The following is a 16,920-nucleotide window of genomic DNA, read 5'->3' as shown; positions in this document are numbered from 1 at the left end:
CACTTATCACTGGGAGTCACCAGAGGGATCCCTTTGAATGGCTAAAATTATGGCCAAGCTGTATCTGATGACGCCAGATTTCCAGCAGCGGTTTGTTCACCGAAAGTGAATTTGCTGATGGCACAGGTCACTAAATGAAACTCCCTCCCTAGTGAAGGAGGGGTGATGTTAAAAGATCCTCAGGACCACAAAATGGACTTGCTCCTCAAGCATCAATTTGAAGCTTTGGCCCTAGACATTAAGGTGGCAGCCACGTCTTCCTTTCTAGTACACACTTGTGACACTCACCTGTCTCGAGCCTTTGACCCGATAGATGGGGAAGATTCCCCAAAGCTCCTCTCTGGGGTAAATTATATTGGTGAAGCTCTATATGATCTTATTAGAGTTATGAGCAAGGTCTTGACCTATGCTATCTCTGCCCGATGGATGCTCCTGATCAGACATTGGGGAGGAGATGCTACCTCTAAAGCTACGCTAAGCAGGATTCCTTTTCAGGGGCAGAAGTTCTTATCAGAAAGTAGGGGCAGAATTCCTTACCAGAAAGCAGATCCCAATTGGCTTAGAGTTCAGGTTGGGGCAATTTTCGAGGCTTCCGAAGATTTCGTATGTATTTGGGAGGCCAATCAATGCAAAGACCCTTTCATGGATCGCTTCAGAGATTCATTGGGGGCAGAAGGAAGCAACTTGCCCCTCACCAGCCACTAAGAAAGCACAATGACACCAGACCAAAGGATGGGCTCCCCCAGATAGGAGGCAGGCTGTTGGCCTTTTAGTCAGTCTGGCCTCAGATTGCCAAAGAAAGGCTCAGATGACTGCAGACCAATTCTAGACCTCAAGTCGGTCAACGCGGCTCTGAAGATACTGCACTTTCGCATGGAGATCACTCGGTCGATCATAGCATCTATAGCTCCGGGGGATTTTCTTGCCTCCCTAGATCTGATGGAGGCCTATCGTCACATTCCCATTTTCCCAACCCACAGGAGGTACTTTCGATTTCATGTGCTGGAGCAGCATTTCCAGTTTTCTGTGCTCACCTTTGGCCTGGCCACAGCACCTCACAATTTTACCAAGGTGATGGTAATAGAAGCAGCACACCTTCGCAAAGCTGGGATACAGGTGCACCCATATTTGGATGATTGGCTCATCAGAATTCTGTCTAAGGAGGAGAGCGAGCTGGTGGTTTTGAGTGTGGTACAACTCTTCCAGGACTTGGGTTGAATAGTCAACTTCAAGAAGAGTCCGCTGAAACTGACTCAGTACCTGGAGTACCTAGAAGTCTTGTTTGACACAGCCTTGGGCCAAGTGTGTTTTTCCAGAGCCACATAAACTAAAGCTCCATAAACAGATTTCAGAGCTACTCCAGAGACAGGCTTCCATGGCGTGGCATTATCGGCAGGTCCTGGGGTCAATTGTGGCAACCATAGAGGTGGTTTCTTGGGCCAGATCACACATGAGACCTCTCCAAGACTCTCTCCTCTCTCATTGGTCCCCTGAGACAGATTCGCTAAGCAGCCACTCCCCTGGCTGCCTACAGCAAAGAGCAGCATGAGGTGGTGGCTGAGACCAACTGCCCTTTCCAGAGGCATGCCTCTTCGCATATCCTCCTGGTAGATACTAACAACCAATTCCCTTCCTTTATGGTTGGGGGGTCACTACAATAGATGCCCAGTCCAGGGGCATTAGATCCCAGCTCAACAAAAGCGGTCCATAAATTGCCTTGGAAGTCAGAGCCATTCATCTAGCACTACAGGCTCTGGAGAAGTCTCTGGAGGGCAAGGCTGTCAGAGTCTTTTCAAACAATATGACAGTGATAGCATATGTCAACAGGCAAGGAGGCACCAGAAATGCCCTGCTGTGTCTGGAAGCTCAACTTCTCTTCTGGTGGGCAGAGGTGTACTTGCAGGCTCTCTCTACCACTCATGTGGCAAAAGTGAAAATGTGCAAGCCGACTTCCTTAATCAGCAGACTCTCGACCCGGGGGAATGGTCTCTGTCTCCGCAGGCATTCAGTGCCAGAGTTCGGCGGTGGGGGCTTCCACACATGAATCTGATGGTCTCAGCTATGAACACCCACCAAGATGCCACATTTTTACAACCAAAGATCCAAGCTCGGAAGTGAGGGGTTGTACGTGTTTCCCTTGTGGTCAAGTCATTCACAGGATTGTGATCCATCCTGACTTGGTAGTCTAGTGGCACCCGATTGGCCTCACAGACCATGGTATGTGGACCCAGTTCATCTCCAGAGGGATGAATGCCTCAGACTTCTGGCCCAAGTGGATCTTCTCACTCAGGGACCGGTCCCTATCAAGAAGCTGGAGCACTTTGGGGTTACGGCATGGTTATTTGGACATGGTTGTTAACACGTTGCTCAGAGCAAAGAAGCCATCCATGGTGGTAGCCTATGCTAAGGTCTGGAAATACTTTCAGCGCTGGTGTATGGTGAAGGATGTAGAGCCCTGGAGAGCTTCAATTTCAGTAGTCCTGGACTTTTTGTAGGCGGGATTTCAGAAGGGGCTCTCGGTAGGTTCTCTGAAAGTGCAGGTGGCAGGTCTTTCCTGTTTCCAAGCACAAGGGAAATAAGGCTCTTTGGCCTCTCATCAAGATGTCGCCCGGTTCATTAAAGAGAATCTGCGGTTGTACCCTCCAGTGAGTTCCTCTTTCCTTTCCTGGAACCTTAACATCATGTTTCAATTTATTTATTTATTCATTCTTTCAATTTTCTATACCGTTATCCCAATGAAACTCAGAACGGTTTATATGAATTTATTCGGGTACTCAAGTATTTTTCCCTGTCTGTCCCGATGGGCTCACAATCTATCTAATGTACCTGGGGCAATGGGGGGATTAAATGACTTGTCCAGGGTCACAAGGAGCAGCGTGGGTTTGAACCTATAACCTCAGGGTGCTGAGGCTGTAGCTTTAACCACTGCACCAGACTCTCCCTGTTCTGTACTATGAACCCTTATGGGAAGCTTCCTTCTTGGATCTTACCATCAAGACAGTGTTCCTGGTGGTGATTACATTGTTGAGACAGGTTTCTGAGTTACAAGCTCTTTCCTGCAGAAAGCCATTCCTTAGGTTCACAGAAGCAGGGCTCTCATTAAGCACTGTCCCATCTTTCTTACCGAAAGTAGTCTCGGCCTTCCATATCAATCAGGAAGTATGTTTGCCCGCTTTTCGATCTATGGGGTGTAAGAAAAAGGATAAAGCGTTGCATTTGCTGGATGTCAAGCGAGTGCTTATTTGGTATCTTGAGGTTACCAATGAGTTTCACCTTCAGAACACCATTTTGTTCTCATAAGTCATGCTAAGAAAGGGAGGCCAATGTCTAAAGCCTCGATTTCCAGATGGATTAAAATGTGTATGTGGGCTGTGGTAAACAACCACCAATCACATTGAAAGCACATTCCACTAGAGGAGTTGCTACTTCATGGATGAAGACTAGGGTTGTTTTGCCCGAGAAGATTTGTAGAGTGGCTACATGGTCAACCCTTTATACCTTCACCAGAATATAGAATGGATGTAGCAGCTGGGAAGGATGCCGCTTTTGAGGCCTCCATCTTAAAGTCGGGTGCAGTGGCCCACCCTATACTCAGGGGACTGCGTTGATATTTCCCTAGCATTCAGGACTACTAGACACATTGCACTAGAAAGATTAGGTTCTTACTTCTGTAATATTCTTTGTCACAGATGTGTCTAGTGGTCCTGAAGTCCCGTCCTGTATATGGGCTTTGCCTGCCTTCTGCTTTAGGATTAATCTGAATTTAAAGAATTTCTGTCCCATAAAAGATCTAAAAAAAAAAAAAAAAAGAAGAAGATGGAAATGCTGCATAAGTATTTCTTCATGATCATACACTCTGGTTTGAGGCTCAGCTTGTCAGCAGGGCATTCAAGTAGCTACAAGCTCTATACATACATATTCGGTGCTAGTTGCACAAGTATGGATAGTATAATGTTTACAAACTAAGGGGGACAGGAGCAGCTCCCTGGGAAGGAATAGGGATTGGAAAACACGATTGACAGTTTGCTGCAAGCAACTTGCTGATTGGGATACTAGACCCTAGCATTCAGGACCACTAGACATATCTACAAGAAAAAAAGATTTCCGATGTAAGAACCTAACATTTCTATCCACCCTGGAGCCTCCAATCCCCAAATCCCTTCCCTCATTCCCCCAGTCTGTGGCCAAATCTTTCCTTCCCCTGAAAGCACACCTGGACCTACCTTTGTCCCTGGCAATCCAGTGAGGGGACAGGAGTAAAGCACCCTTGCTCCTGCTTCACGACTCTTCAAAATGGCTACTGCGACCTCTTGTGGTAACTCATGGTAAGTATTTAGCCCTTAAGTCAGTGCTGGGACCGCTCCTGTTCAATATCTACATAAACGACCTAGAGGCGGGAACCAAGTGTGAGGTCATTAAATTTGCAGATGACACCAAACTATACAGCAGGGTTCAAACCAGGGAAGACTGCGAAGATCTTCAAAAGGATCTAACACAGCTGGAAAAGTGGGCCGAAAAATGGCAGATGAGCTTCAACGTGGGGAAATGCAAGGTCATGCACGTGGGGAAAAAGAACGAGATGTTCACATACAAAATGGGGGGAACACCACTAGGGGTCAGCAACCTGGAGAGAGACCTGGGAGTGATGGTAGATGCAACACTGAAGGCATCGGCGCAATGCGCCACAGCCTCTAGGAAAGCAAACAGAATGCTGGGTATCATTAAGAAGGGTATTACAACCAGGACGAAAGAAGTCATCATTCCGCTGTATCGTGCAATGGTGCGGCCGCATCTGGAGTACTGCATCCAGTACTGGTCGCCGTACCTCAAGAAAGACATGGCGGTACTTGAGGGAGTACAAAGAAAAGCAACTAGACTGATAAAGGGAATGGAAAATCTCCCATATACCGAAAGATTGAAGCAGTTGGGACTTTTCTCCCTGGAGAAACGAAGACTTAGAGGAGACATGATAGAAACCTTCAAGATCCTGAAGGGCATAGAAAAAGTAGACAGGGGCAGATTTTTCAAATTAAGGGGCGCCACAAGTACAAGGGGGCACTCGGAGAAATTGAAAGGGGACAGGTTTAGAACAAACGCTAGGAAGTTCTTTTTCACTCAGAGGGTGGTGGATACGTGGAACGCGCTTCCAGAGGCTGTTATAGACAAGAAAACATTAAATGGTTTCAAAGAAGGTTTGGATAGATTCCTAGAAGAAAAAGGGATTGAGGGGTATAGATAGGTATAGACCATTGCTCAGGCAATGGGCCTTATGGGCCACCGCGGGAGCGGACCGCTGAGCAGGATGGACCAAGGGTCTGCCTCAGCGGAGGCAACTTCTTATGTTCTTATGTTCTTAAGTGGCCAGGTTTAGGGTATATATGGGACCACATAAAAGTCTGTCCTGTTATGCGCTAGCCCATTGCTGCTTCAGGGCTGAATATCTACTTAAGTGGTTATGTGTTAGCCAGCTTCAAAATAACCAGATATTCAAAACTGAAGCCTGCACAAGTTCTAGCTTTGAATATCTGGGAAAAACTCCGCTAGCAGTGAGCAAAACACTTACTGAATATTGGTCCCTTTATTTTTAGTTTTAGGATAAACTCGTGGTGTGGTAGCTGCGTTAAATAAATGTTAATAAATATAAATGGACTACAAAATAGAGAGATAACTTTCTTTGTAATCTGTGACGATATTGACGTTATAATCATATATTCACAGCTATATTCTTATTAGAAATTATTCCATTTATAATTGTGCAAAATACAATATTTAAATTATTTGTGAAGTGCTCAGACCAAGAAACCCATATAATAGTGATGTCACTACAATGAGGTTTTCAAGGGGACCATCATCGCCTCCACAAGTCCCCGGCCCTCCCTATATATATATATATTAAAGCGTATCTAACACCTATCTGGTAAGTATATCCAGCTTGATGTACTTATCTTGATTAGGGAGTATTGATCTTAACTCTCATTGGTGACTTGTGAAAATAAAAATGTAAGTGCTTCAGTAAAATCCTGAATGTTTTTTTTCTTATCTGATTAAGTTCCCGTCCCTCCGACCCGGATTTCGTCTCTTCGTCAGGGAGGGACACTGGTGAAGGCTCACTGAATACAGGAACAGGCAAAGTGGACGGGCCGAATCAATATATGATTATAACGAAAATAAATATAAATGAAAATGGAAATAAGATGATATCTTTTTCATTGGAATAATTTTGATACACTTTTCATTTTCAGATACCATAAACGTTCCTCAGATCAGAACAAGATACCATAACTGCAGTATACTGTCCTGACTTGAGGAAAGAGGATTTGAGGTCTGAAAAATGTATTTAGTCCAATGAAATGGTATCATTTTATTTTCCATCTTTTGTTTTAGTTGTATTTGTTAATTATGTAATGACTGGAATATATCAGCTGTAGAAATTTATAGCAGCTATATTTTGCACAGTACAGAGGACAAGTATACTGTTGATGCACTGTATGCAGAGTTTGGCTTCTTGGAAGTTCAGTTTAATTTTTGCCGACATATTTCCATTTTTAGTTTGTACTTGCTTACTGGCCAATATTCAGACCACAGGAGACAGATCAGCTAACTCCAGTGATCAGCGGTGATCGCGAATATTCAATGCTTGGCCCCTTCTGGTGACTGGCATTGAATATGTGGTTTATTTTTGACTGGCATAAATTTAGCCAGCTAAGTCAATTTTCAGTGCTAGCTGATTAAGTTTATAGTGACAATTGGCAAAAGATAAAATTCTATTTATGTGGCGCAATTTGGTCACTAAACTTGGCCAGTCAGCACTGAAAATTGCTGGTTATCATGTGATATAGCCACTTAACTTATAGCCACTAACCAGAAATATTCAGTAGAGATAAATGGTGATGTAAAATGCTGCATTATGTCTAATAGCTATAGAAATGATAAGTAGTAGTAGTAGTATCTCACAATGAATATTTGGATTTAGCCGGTTAAGCTGGCAACTGGATAAGTCCTGGCTCCTTCCCCAAGGAGGAAAAACTGACGTCGGGGGCGATAGAGATGTTTCATACCCCAGCAAGGGAGGACTTCCAACTTCCTCCTTCCTCCCTTGAAGTGGGAGAACTTCCCCAATCTTTGGTAGGGATCCCACAGTAAACCACTCAAACGCCTGCTTGGCTACGGGTGGGAACGACTTTCACCACTCCTTTACGTTTGAGGAATAATGGCAACAGGAATCCAAAGAAAATCAGCAGAACCAAAACGAGCAATCCTACATACACGGGATCAGCGTCGCCATCTTGGCAACTCCCCCCCCCTCCCCCAAAGCAATTAATTAAGAATTCTGCATGGAGCTCGGAGCAGCACCTAGCGACACCTAAGTAGAGGCACCTAAACATGCCTATCCACAAAGTAGGCATGGTTAGGGGCAGAGAATAGGCATGGTAGGGCTTAGCCATCGTTAGGCATCTCTGGTAAATTAAACCATGAAACTCTGGCTTGATACACTGGCACCATAAAGATGCCTTCCGATGCTTAAAAATGCTTAGGTGTCGCTAGGCGTAATTCTGTAAATGACACCTAGTGGTTGATTGACAACTGCACTGTGCGGTGCCTAGGAGTTAGGCGCCATTTATAGAATCAGGCCCCTAATTTCTAACTACCTTCATTTTTCTCTCTTTCTTGGTTTCCTCTGTTGTGCTTTTATGGATTCTTTTTCTAATTTTGTATCCCCTTTGACTTCAGAAAATTAAATGCATGAAACCCAGCACCTTCCTATTGCCTTCTCTCTCTGAATCCAGTAGAGAAATTTCTGCTGAGTTGCTGACCTCATCAGCCATGAAATTTGAGAGAAGTGAAGTTGGGATAGGTTTCTTTGCCTGCTTGTCAAAAGATTTCAACATGGTTATCTCACTCTGCTTATTTCACTTTCATCTTCTCGCCTCAACCCCTCATAGCTGAATTATATCTGACCTAGTGTTACCAGATGTCTGGGAGAACCCAGACATGTCCTCTTTTTAGAGGACTGTCCCGGTGCCTGGACGGGCTTTCCAAAACCCGACAGTTTGTCCTGGTTTTGTAAAGCCTCAACAAACTCCGGCCACATCTGGAGGGCCTCTGAGCCTGCACACATAATGTCACATCTGCGCATGCTTCAGGCCCTCCAGATGCAGCCGGAGCTCATCGGGGAAGAAGAAAGGAGACCTTGTGTGATTGGGGCTGGGGGCAGAATGGGGCGGGGCTGGAAACAGAACGGGGCAGGGCTGGAGGCAGAACTGGGTGGGGCTGGAGTGGAACAGGGTGTGGCCAGAGACATACTGGGCGGGGCCATGTGTCCGGGGTTTGTGGCCCAAAATATGGCAACCCTAATGTGACCCTACAGATTGTAATTATCTAAAAAATGAATGTACATGAAAGATTTTTGGCTCATACTGGTCCCACATCCATTTGGTTCATTTAAAGGGGCACAAACTGGAAATGCCCTAATTCAGCATGTTTTCCATTCAATTTCAAATTAATGCACATCCCTAGCCTGTATCCATTCTTAGAAGATGCTCATCTCTAGGATATCTTTAATAAGAGGGCTGAGACAAATGTGTAATTCTGAGAGCTCAGGCAGGTGTACAGTATATCTTGGGTAGTACAAGGCATAATAGTCGTCATAGTGTATAGCCTTGTCTCTAGTATGTATAAGGTATGTATTTGGATATAACATACCACCACTCTCTGTATTCTGACTGATCCTTTCCTGTTATTTATCAACCATCTCTAATGCTCTTCTTTTCCATTCCTGTTCACTGTTCATGTATCTTGTAGGTAAGGGGCCGGAGACCCTCTATGCGGGTAACAAGTTAAATGACAATGAGTGGCACACAGTCCGTGTCCTCCGCCGTGGCAAGAACCTACAACTGTCCGTGGATAATGTCACCGTGGAAGGTATTTTACCCTGTAGGAGACTAGCAAAATACAGAGAGCACAGGGGCTTGAAACATTGGAGGAGACTCCAACAAAATGCAGAGAACATGGGAGCTGGAAATGATGGAGAAAACTCCAGTAAAATGCAGGGGCTGGAAACACTGGAGCACAAGACAAATACTCAGGGGCTGGAAACACCAGATGCAGAGTGTACAGGGGCTGAGAATACTGAAGGAGACAAATGTAGAAAGAAGCAAACTCTGCAGATAAAAGACCTAAAGAGGAGTACAGGTGGCTGGGCTAAATAAGCCAAGAGATGCCACTAACAAATTCCATTGTCCAGCTATTTATAACAATAAAAGAATTTGTTAGTGCTGCCTTGGCTTTATTGATCTACTTCAAACTAACTAAGGATAGGGACACAAACAATCACCATTTACCTCAAAATGCGCCCTAAATCGAACATTCAAGGGTCTTATCTACCCCAGCCACCCCCACTCCTCTTTTGGAAGATTGAAGGCAGCGCCAACTTAATGCAGGGAGCACAGAGGCTGGAAACACTGAAAGAGATTGCTGCCAAACTCAGATAGCAGAAGAGACTCTGGCAAAATGCAAAGAGCACATTGAGAGTGGATCATGGCTGTGATATCAAGCCCTGTCCATTTGAATAACAATCTCTGTTTGTATGGTTTATAGGGCAAATGGCAGGAGACCACACCCGACTAGAGTTTCACAACATTGAGACAGGCATCATGACAGAGCGCCGGTTCATCTCTGTAGTGCCTTCCAACTTTATTGGGCACCTCAGCAGTCTGATCTTCAACTCCATGCCCTACATTGACCTGTGCAAGAACGGTGACATCAGTTATTGTGAGCTGAACGCCCGCTTTGGTATGCGGGCCATTGTGGCTGACCCTGTGACTTTCAAGACCAAGGCCAGCTACCTGGCACTGGCCACATTGCAGGCCTATGCCTCAATGCACCTGTTCTTCCAGTTCAAGACCACTACTAGTGATGGGCTTATTCTCTTCAACAGTGGGAATGGCAACGACTTCATCGTGGTGGAGCTGGTGAAGGGGTAAGTTGCTTTATTTAGGCTGCAGTCTCAGATTGGTTCTGATGCTCAATCAGCAGGTCACAATGGAGCAGTCTTGCTGCTCTTGAGCTTTCTGAATTTGAGAGAGAAACTAATCGAGGCAGAGAGACAGTGGGCAGAGACTAAAGGCTGGGACCAGTTCAACTGTTAGTTTCAATCCCTCCGATATTCAGCCAGCGACGGTCAATGTTTTTTTTTAAACACTGACCATCACCAGCTAAATTAGCCTCCAATATTCAGTGCCAGGCCATGTCTAGGCTCCAGTACTGAATATTAGGGGCTTAATGTGAGTGCAGCTTATGTGGGACCAGCTGATATTCAGCCAGGGTTTACATAAGAGTAATGCAGGGCTAGCACCTGCAAAAAAATTTTTTTTTTAAATTAAATAAGATCATCTAAGCCCCTTCCCACCCTTCTGACAATGCCTCTCCTTCCCTCCCCCTACCCTCTTCCCCCAGCCCATGACAATAAGAAGGCCCCCCATTGGATGCCCTCTGCCCTGGGGGGCCTACATGGACAGTTGGGGGGTAGGGTGTGTTCTAGGGGGAGCCTTCTTACTGCTGTGTGGAGAGAGGAGGGAAGGAGGGGGCACTATCAGGAGGATCTTATTTTTTAAAATGTTATGAGGATACTGACCCAATATTCAGTGCCGGCATCACATAGCAAAGCAGCCTAATTTAGGACCAGGGGCGTAGCCAGACCTCCAATTTGGAAGGGTCAAGGGATAGGCTGGGGGGGGCAATACATTCTTCCTCTTCTCCCTCTCCCTGGGTGATCATGCATTTCTCTTTCATTCTCCCACCTCCTGTGCTCCAGTTTCTCTCTCCCTTTCCTGCTCCCCACAGTCCAGTATCTCTTTCACCTTCTCTCATGCTGTTGCTGCAGATCTCTGCTCTTCCAGTGTTGGCTCTCAAGGCTGTCTTGCCTCTTGCCGGCCCCAGAAGCTTTCTTTCTGCTGCATACTGCTTACTAGGAACAGGAAGCTGTACAGAGAAAAAGCTTCTGGGGATGGCAAGAGGCAAGACAGCCTTGAGAGCTGACGTCGGGAGGTCAAAGAGCTGTAGCGGCAGCATGAGGGGAAGTGAAAGAGGTGCCGGAACATGGGACAAGGGAAGGGAGAGTGACTCTGGACAGTACAAGTTGTGGGAAATTCTGGACAGTATACCGCTGCCACTGGGGGAGTCTGAGCCAAGAATGGGGGGGGGGGGTTCCCCCCACACCATGTCTATACCCCTGTTAAAGATGGCTCAAAAGCTGAATATTGCCAGCACCTTCATAAGCTTTAGCTCCTCCCAGAGCTGCCCCAATCCCACCCTGCCCTGCCCTTCCCACTTTTTGGTTGGTGGTCTGTGGGAATATTCAGTGGCACTCTTCGATTAAGCGCTACTCAGGTGGCAGAAAGCTATTTAAGTGGGCAAGAAAGTCCCTGAAAGGAGCTGGGAAATGGTCTCTCCTGTAGTTCTTCCCTCTCTTCTTGTCTCTTTCATGCTCACTCTCTCAGATTCAGGAAACTTTACTTGCATAACAGTTCTATGTGTAATGCTCACTATGGTGTATAAAGAAGACAGTTTTGAATATGGCTCAGAACAGGAATCAAGTCGGCGCTGTTGTAGCACACTTTTAGCCACATGCTAGCTGGCTAGATTTCAGCTAAAAAATCAGCTAAATCTAGCTGACTAAATCAGTGGCGTACCTAGGGGGGGGCGGGGGGGGGGGCGGGGGGGGCGGGCCGCCCCGGGTACCAGCCCTAAGGGGGTGTTCCCGGCCTTGCCGTTCAGTCCCCCGCCACCCCCGAAGGACCGCTCGCCCCACTGACCTTCCTGCACCACCTGTGAAGCAGCCCAAAGCAGGATCGCGAAGTCAGCGTCAGCATCCCTGCGCTGCTTCCTGCGCCGCGATCCCGCCCCTCCTCTGACGTCAGAGGAGGGGCGGGACCGTGGCGCAGGAAGCAGCGCAGGGTTCGCTGACGCTGACTTCGCGATCCTGCTGCGGCTGTTCATAGGTGGTGCGGGGAGGCCAGGGGGGCGAGCGGTCCTTCGGGGTGGGTCGGGGCATCAGGCCTTCAGGGTGGGACGGGCGGGCAGGCAAGCAGGCTTTCAAGGGGGAGGGGGTGACAGGCAGGCAGGCAGAGGAGGGGCGGGACTGTGGAGCAGGAAGCAGCGCAGGGATCGCTGACGCTGACTTAGCGATCCTGCTGCGGCTGTTCATAGGTGGTGCGGGGAGGCCAGGGGGGCGAGCGGTCCTTCGGGGTGGGTCGGGGCATCAGGCCTTCAGGGTGGGGCGGGCGGGCAGGCAAGCAGGCTTTCAAGGGGGAGGGGGTGACAGGCAGGCAGGCAGGCCTTCAAGGGGGGACAGGCCTTCGGGGGGGGGGTGCAGACCTTCAAGGGGTGCAGGCCTTCAAGGGGGGCAGGCAGGCCTTCAGGGGGGTGCAGGCCTTCGGGGGGGGGGTGTAGGCCTTTGGGGGGGTGCAGACCTTCAAGGGGGTGCAGGCCTTCAAGGGGGGAAAGGCAGGCAGGCCTTCAAGGGGGGGACAGGCCTACAAGGGGGGGGGACAGGCCTACAAGGGGGGGGGACAGGCCTACAAGGGGGGGGACAGGCCTTCAAGGGGGGGTGCAGGCCTTCAAGAGGGGTGCAGGCCTTCAAGGGGGAGACAGGCCTTCAAGGGGGGGAAAGGCAGGCAGGCAGGCCTTAAAGGGGGGACAGACCTTCAAGGGGGGGACAGGCAGGCAGGCCTTCAATGGGGGGACAGGCCTACAAGGGGAAGGGACAGGCCTTCAAGGGGGGTGCAGGCCTTCAAGGTGGGACAGGCAGACCTTTAAGGGGGGACAGGCCTTTGGGGGGGGACCATGATTTAGAAGTACACGGAGGGAAGGGGGTGTTCAAAGAGACATGCATATGCCAAACTTTGGGGGGGGGAAGAAATAATGGGTCTGAAAATAGAGGAGAGGGAGAGAGATGATGGACCATGGGATTTAGGGAGGGAAGGAACAGAAAGGGAGAGAAATTGGACACAAGGGATGATGTGGAGGAGGGATAGAGATACTGGATAGGAGGGTAATTAGGAAAAGAAACGGAGAGATGGTGGACTCTGGGATGGTGGGGAAGGAGGGAGAGATGCCGGATGAAAGGGTATTTAAGAAAAGGTGGATCTGTGGAGGGAGATGAAAAAAAGGAAAGATACCAGACTTCCTGGGAAGGGAAGGGAAATGGAAAGGGAGGACAGAGTTGGCAGATGGATGGTTAGCATGCAGAAAGAAGGAGACCCTGGCAAGCAAGTTATCAGAAGAAAACCAGAGCCTTGGACCAACAAGATTTGAAATATAACCAGACAACAAAAGGTAGAAAAATTAATTTTATTTTCTGTTTTGTGATTATAACATGTCAGATTTGAAATGTGTATCCTGCCAGAGCTGGTGTTGGACTGCAAACGTGAGCTAGGATTTTTGCACATTTTTGCACTATATGGTGGGTGTATGAGGAGATTCACATTTCCTGCACAGCTAAGTCCATGTGAAGTTACCTTGTGCTGTATTTGACATCTAGCAAGGTCTCTGTTTGAAAGGAAAGATCTAAACTTAAAAATGAAGTGGCCAGAAATTATGGTAAAAGCAGATAGTGTAGCTGGTTTTAAGAAAGATTTGGACAAATTCCTGGAGGAAAAGTCCATAATCTGTTATTAAGATATGGGGGAAGTGTCTGCTTGCCCTGGATCGGTAGCATGGAATGTTGCTACTCTTTGGGTTTTGACCAGGTATTAGTGTCCTGGATTGGCTACCATGAGAATGGGCTACTGGGCATGATGGACCATTGGTCTGACCCAGTTAGGCTATTCTTATGTTATGTTCTCATCTGTAGGGGCCTTTGTTTTCACTTCTTATTTTAATGTATTTTTTTTCTGGGAACTTATCAGTGTTTTTTATAATGGGAACAAAAATGGAAGAGAATTAATGTGTGTGGAATGGGGGTAACTAATTTCTTCAGCTAAATAATTCAATCCACCTCAACCAGACATAGGAGAACTCACGCACCATTCACACACCCTCCAACCAAAAACGTCAAAAGAAAAAAAACTGTTCGACAACCTCCTAGCCATTCGAGCTGCAACACTCGACCCCCAACTCTACAACCAATTGATATCAACCACAGACTGCAAAACCTTCAAAAAGAAATAAAAACCCTTCTATTCAAAAAACACATAAAACCGAACTAACACAATCAGAACTGTCCCAAGCATCACCTGCAACTACTCCATATGTACTTCTAATGTCATGACAATTTAGACATAATTTATGTTATGTTATGTTTGGAATAATGGTTACATATATGAGGTTCAATAAAAGAAAATTTTCACTGCCTGTTTCTATTCTGACCATTTATTCCATTTCATGGTTATTGCAAAAAAAAAAAAAAAAAAATTTTTTACATGGGGGGGGGGGGGGGGGTGTCAAAAAATGATGGGCCCCGGGTGCCACATACCCTAGGTACGCCACTGGACTAAATTAATCCTACAGTTCACTGCCTCAGCTCACTGTCTTCAAAATGCCCCTTGTTCCAACAACCCCAACTTATTCATAACAGCTCCCCGCTGCTCTTCCTTTTCATCCTGTAAGCCAGCATCAGCATCACCAACGCGTTTAAAATGTATGGTCATGAACCAGCACTTCCTGATTCTGATCTTGCAATGCACCTTTGAATATGCTCACAGTGCCAGCTTTATGGAGGAGGAGGACCTAAGGGACTCTGTAGGCCAGGCTTACGCTGTTCCACCTAGCTGACTCAGTTCTCACTTAGGGCACCAGAAAGTAGATCTGGTGCCCTAAGTGATTGCCTAATCACATAGTGGTACGGACAGCCCTGAAAAGTGGTTAAAAAAATAAAGGGCCTGATATTCAAAGTGATTTAGCCAGCCACCGAGCGGTTAAATCACTTGGGGCTAGCCGCTAATATTCATCAGCATTTAACTAGCTATTGGCTGCTGAAAATCACAGTTAATGTCAAATACAGCCAGCTATGCTGGGGGAGTTCCAGGGATGTAGTCAGCACTTAGCCACTTAAGGGCTGATATTGAGGCCTGAAGTGGACAGACTTACCACATTAAAGTCTGCCCTATTCTTATCTGGTAACCTATGGCTACTTAAGTGATAAATATTGACTTGAACGGCTATGTATTAGCCTGCGTAAAAATAACTGGACTTTCAAAGCCTAAGCTTGCAGAGGCCCTGGCTTTGAATATCCGAGAATAACACTGTCAGCAGTGAGCAAAATGCACACTGCTGATGGCTGAATATTGACCCCAAAAGAAATTAGGTATGTATGTATTTAATTAATTAAAAAATGTATATCCTGTTTAATCTCCCATTCTTGGCGGCTTACAAAACATATACAATAGTAAAATCAAAGGACCCAATATTCAGCTGGCAGCAATCAGCGTTTTGCTGACCGCTGCCGTCATTAAACCCAGAATTTAATCACCCCCATTGCAGGGAAAAATGTTTGAGTAACTGAATAAATTTATGTAACCCGTTCTGAGTTCCTTTGGCAGAACGGTATAGAAAATTTAATTAATAAATAAATTCAATGCCGAAACTTGTCCGGGCTCCAGCACTGAATTTCTGGGTAAAGGGAGCCGGCTAAAAATATGGCCAGTTATGTATGATATTCAGCACTTAGCCAGCTCTGGAGAACCACATAAAAATAGGACTGCATTTTATGTGGTCATATTTGTGTGATTATTTTAACTGGTTAAGTCCAACTTCCCCCCCCCCAGAACGCCCCCAAAATAGCCAGTTTTAACTTGAGTACTAACTAGGCATGTTTAGCAGCAATATCCGGTTAAGTGCTTCTAAACATTCCCAGTTAGCCCTGGAGAAGTGATTTACATGGCAAGGCGCTTTCTCTGGCCATTTAAGTCTTTTTGAATATTGGGCCCAAAATCATTAAATAGAAAATACATTAAAATCACAAAAAATCAAGAAAGTAATATAATAAAGCATGTGGAGGGGCATAATCAAAAGAAACATCTAAGTCTGTTTTGGGCCTAAGTCGCAAGTCGCCCAAAGTCGGACATGGGAAAAGGTCCATTTTTTAAAAATACATCCAACATATTTTTTTTTTTTTTTAGAAAATCGTCCAACTATACGTCCAGCCGTCTGATCGCCCATACCGCTGAGTCATCCATCTTTATACCCCATTTACGCTCAAAAATTCATCCAAGTCACAAACGCCTAGAAAAAGACATTTTGGGTGCGGGAGGGACCAGAAAAGTGATGGACTGGACGCCCAGACATAGCACCAGAGTAGTGGGGTACCTTACAGGGCACTGCTGTGAACTTCACAAAAAGGGTCCCACATAAACATCTCACTACAGCTCCCTTATAGGTCATGGTGAGCCCCCCCAAAACACCCCTAGAATCTACTAGACCCATCTATCTACCACCTCAATAGCCCTTATGGCTGCAGGAGCCACTTATATGACAGTACAAAAGGGTTAGGGGGATTTTGGGGGGTGCACATTTTTCACATGCAGTGATTAGAATGGCTTATGGGCCTGGGTCCTCCTCTCCTTGGTTCACTAACCCACCCCCAAGACCACTTAAGCTACCTCTGTGCAACTCTACTAGGCTTTCCTATGCCAGGCTGCCAGCGGCATAATAATCTTCTCCGATCTGTTCGTGATCCCCTTCTTTATCATTCCTAGCATTCTGTTCGCCCTTTTTGCCAGTACCGCGCATTGCACAGATGGCTTCATTGACTCGTCAATCAGAACTCCCAAGTCTCTTTCCTGGGAGGTCTCTCAAAGTACCACCCTGGACATCCTGTATTCATGCATGAGATTTTTGTTACCAACATGCATCATTTTACACTTATCCACATTGAACATCATTTGCCATGTCGATGCCCATTTCTCAAGTTTGATTATGTCA

General features: G+C 46.5%; 1 protein-coding gene across 1 annotated transcript in view; it reads left to right on the top strand.

The window, feature by feature from the left end:
- NRXN2 (neurexin 2) overlaps positions 1-16,920 on the top strand; it is a 1,565,743-nt gene that overhangs the window by 654,431 nt on the left and 894,392 nt on the right. Inside the window, exons 11-12 of the mRNA XM_033953607.1 lie at positions 8,803-8,922; positions 9,598-9,979. Coding sequence (XP_033809498.1) covers positions 8,803-8,922; positions 9,598-9,979 — 502 coding nt within the window. The remainder of the gene's footprint in view (positions 1-8,802; positions 8,923-9,597; positions 9,980-16,920) is intronic.

The sequence above is a fragment of the Geotrypetes seraphini genome, chromosome 8 (genome assembly GCF_902459505.1).
Source record: "Geotrypetes seraphini chromosome 8, aGeoSer1.1, whole genome shotgun sequence".
Taxonomy (NCBI): Eukaryota; Metazoa; Chordata; class Amphibia; order Gymnophiona; family Dermophiidae; genus Geotrypetes; species Geotrypetes seraphini.
The sequence above is the reverse complement of the archived record's forward strand: the minus strand, read 5'-3'. Positions and strand labels throughout refer to the sequence as shown.